The sequence below is a fragment of the Lipotes vexillifer genome, unplaced genomic scaffold, assembly GCF_000442215.2.
Source record: "Lipotes vexillifer unplaced genomic scaffold, Lipotes_vexillifer_v1.1 scaffold1011, whole genome shotgun sequence".
NCBI classification, from domain to species: domain Eukaryota; kingdom Metazoa; phylum Chordata; class Mammalia; order Artiodactyla; family Lipotidae; genus Lipotes; species Lipotes vexillifer.
In genome coordinates this window covers 3,093,009-3,096,433 of record NW_006787698.1, presented here as the reverse complement: position 1 = coordinate 3,096,433, position 3,425 = coordinate 3,093,009, and the positions used below count along the sequence as shown (strand labels likewise).

At 57.8% G+C, this 3,425-nt stretch overlaps 1 protein-coding gene across 4 annotated transcripts in view; it reads right to left on the bottom strand.

The window, feature by feature from the left end:
• Window positions 1-2,988, bottom strand: part of PNPLA6 (patatin like domain 6, lysophospholipase) — a 21,329-nt gene extending 18,341 nt beyond the window's left edge. For 2 of the 4 annotated variants that reach the window (XM_007460594.1, XM_007460595.1), the window contains exons 1-6: window positions 2,962-2,988; window positions 2,538-2,625; window positions 2,285-2,367; window positions 2,000-2,097; window positions 112-252; window positions 2-23 (exon numbers count right to left, since the gene is read on the bottom strand). In XM_007460594.1, coding sequence (XP_007460656.1) covers window positions 2-23; window positions 112-252; window positions 2,000-2,097; window positions 2,285-2,367; window positions 2,538-2,625; window positions 2,962-2,988 — 459 coding nt within the window. Of the gene's footprint in view, window position 1; window positions 24-111; window positions 253-1,999; window positions 2,098-2,284; window positions 2,368-2,537; window positions 2,767-2,961 lie in introns of those variants that run through there. The other 2 variants (XM_007460593.1, XM_007460596.1) reach the window with 2 other exon arrangements.
• Window positions 2,989-3,425: the final 437 nt, after the last annotated feature.

Sequence of the window (3,425 nt, the reverse complement as noted above, 5' to 3'; positions counted from 1 at the left end):
GCTTCTCAAAGTGGCCCAGCACCCTGTTGGATAGGGACCGGGGAATGGAGAGATGTAGGAGGTCAGGTCAGCCCCAGCTCTGCAGCCCCCTGCCTGCACCCTGACACTGACCGGACGTTCTTGAGCATGTAGAGCACCTCGGAGGGCAGGTGGGAGTTGGCCAGGTCGCCCTCGGTCAGGTCAGCCTCCAGCACCGCAGGCGGGGGCTCCTTCCGCTGCAGCGTTGGCGCCTCTTTTTGGATGCGCAGGATCCTGGTGGGAGGAGGGGGGAGCGAGGGGGGGTGAAAAGCAGGGAGGGGGCTCAGGAAGACCTGAGACCCCCCACAGAGCCCTTCCCTGGGGTCACCAGAGCAGGGCTCAGCAAACTCTGGCCCGCTGGCCAAATTAAGCCAGCCACCTCCTTTTGTAAATAAAGCTTTATTAGCACGAGCTATTAATACATTCGTTCATTTACATATTGTCTGAGGCTACTTTAATGCTACAACAGCAGAGTCGAGTCGTTGCAGCAGCGCTGAGTGCAGCCTGCAAAGCCCCAGGTGTGGCCGAAAAAAGAGAAAAGTTGCTGACCCCTGAAATAAAACCCTGAGGTCACCCTTCACTAGTCACAGGCTCCCTAGATGAACCTTCTCATTAAGCAGACCCCTGACACACAGCTTCCAAGATATGGGCAGACCCCAGAAAAGCACCTCTGTTCATCATGGGACCACACATATTGCACGCCTCCATCATGTAGCCTCCGTCATGTAGGCAGAGCCCTGGGGTAGCTTCCATTATATCAGGAGACCCCTGATCCTTGTAAAAATCCCTGAGATAACCCTTCCTCCCCAGTCTCAGACAACCCTGAGATAGCCTCTCTGATGGTCACAGAGACTCTTGAGATAGCCCTGGTTACGTGCAGAGAATCCAGATACAGCCCCTCTGCTAACCATGGACCTAGGAGAGCTCCTCCCTGGAAGTCACAGTTGCTAGTGAAGACAGTCCTTCCACTACTCACAAAATGCTCAAGATAGACCCTCTAGAATGACCTTAAACTGAGTTAAACTCCACATTACAGAGAAATCCAGAAACAGCTCCTCTTCTGATCAGGAAGATCCTTGGGCTAGCCCTCGCCCAGGTCACAGAGAGCTGAGATAGCTCTCTCAAGGCCATGGCAACATCAGGGTAGCTCCTCAAGGGTGTGCAGACACTGGAACCACTCCGAGGAGGTGGACAGACCCTCAACTAATTGCGGAAGATCTAGAGATAGCCCTTCTACTCAAGTCACAGAAAGCCATGGGATAGCACACCTGTTGACCATGGACACCCCTGGAATGGCCCCTCAGTGTGAAGAAACACTTGAGACGGACCTTCAAAATAGAGTCTGTGATGTCACGAGACCCCAGAGCCAGCTCCCAACTTGGAAAGATCCCTGAGAAAGCCTTTCTCAGAGACCCTGAGGGAGCCCTTTGCTGATGACATGCCCTGACATGCCCTTCCCGTGTCTCTAGTGCCAAAAGATTCTTGAGATGACTCCTAGGGAACAGAACCCCCTAACACAGCCTCCGTGTAGTTTGGGGAAAATCCAAGGGAGGTGACATAGAGAGATGCTTTCTGATGCAGAGAGATTGCTGAGACAACGCCTAGGGAACAAAAGCCAGAGACAGCCCCTCCTGCAGGTCCCAGAGAGACCTGCGATAACTCCAGTAAGACTCCGGAATAAACCCTCTCGTGTGGGGAGACCCCAGATTTGACCCCTAAGGGTATGACAAGACATCCGAGATAGTGCCTGGGGATTAAATAACTCACGGATTCCCCTGTGGCAGAGAACATCACTGAGAGAGCCTTCAGATGATACAGACAGCCTGTCTGGTGGGGGAGAGCTCTGAAACAGTCCCACTGACATAGCAAGACTCCTAAGACAGTCCGTGGGGTTCAAAGAAGCCCGAGATGCACCCTTCGGTGTGGGATGATCACTCAAAAAGCCCTGGACAGCCCCCAAGTACACCTAGCACAGCCTTACTTCTTAGCAATGTTGAGCATCTTAAGTTTCTTCTTCATGCGTGGCCGGGAAGTGGTGGAGACGGAGGCGTCCACCAGCGAAGAAGTGGATTGTGATACCTGGGAGGATTAAGGGTGGGGTGGGGTGGGAGGAATGCGTCAACTGCCAGGTCAGACCCTAGGGAAGAGGGGGGCAGATCCAGAGGCCCTTGATCAAGGAGGGCGGCCGGCTTACTAAGAAGTATAATTAGGGAAAGGGCAGGATCTCTGTGTGGCCAGTGGGAGCCCCAGGGGGTCCCAGACTCACCTTCCGCATAATCTTCCGGCCATAGAAAAGCACTTTATCTCTCTTCCGGAATCGATACCGCGGGCCATCCGGGGCTGGGGTTTCTGGGGATAAGTGCGGAGACGGGCAATCTGACCTCTACGCACACTCCGCACGGCCAGAGATGGGGACGCTGCGTGCAGGCTCCAGCAAATCCCATCTCTACTGCCTCAGGGGCCCGGACATTTCAGCTTCCCATCCCTCAGCACCCCCAGAAGGCCCTCCGGGTCCTCACTCGGCACTCGAAGCCTCCGCACCAGCAGGAGGATGAGCACGGCCGTGACCAGCACCGCGACTCCAGCCCCGATCATCACGCCCAGCACCTGCGGGACGAACGGCACTGGCTGCGCATCGCATACCCGCTCCGCCAAGCCTTCCCCGGGGGCCGGGACGCCCGGGACCTCACCCCACGGAGCCAAGGCCGCCCCCGAGATCGCAGTCGGCCCGGGCCTCGACGCCCCCATCTGCAAAATGGGCCAGCGCTGCTCCCTCCCTTGGGGAGCAACGCTTTCTGGAGGCTCGGCGGCCCGCAGTGCACACCGGGAAACGTAGTTCCGCCTGAACAGACGCAGACTGGTTCTCGCGGGGCCGCGATAATGCGTGCTGAGCACGTCGGGAATTGTAGTCCCCACGGCGCCACACAAGCCCCCAACCCTTACCATTCCGGTTTGCAGCGGCGCCTCCATCAGTTGTTTCAGGATGGGCGGCAGGTCTGGTAGTTCAGACTCCTGGGGAGTAAGAAGCAGGACGAACCCGGGCAAGTCATCACTCTGGGCCCGCCCCTCCCCTGCTGCAAGCCCTGCCCGCTTCGTACCCACTGCCGGGGAGGATTCTCCGCAGGCCTGTGGGCGAATGAAGGGGCGCTGCGGAGCAGAGGGGTGGGGCAAATTGACCTCGGGGCCCGAGCTAGGGAGTAAGGTGGGTCCCCGGGTCCCCACCAGGCTCCCCTTACCTACGCACCAGGCCGACCTGATGCCCCACTTATCCAGACCCACCCTGGGGCCAAAGGGCAGCCGGCCGGGCACCCACTGTTAGCAGCCAGCGAACAAGTCCCTGAAGGGGCACGGCTCTCTCCAGCAGGTGGCCCCCTCCCCAGTCTCTGCAAGATTGATCAATCCTGATC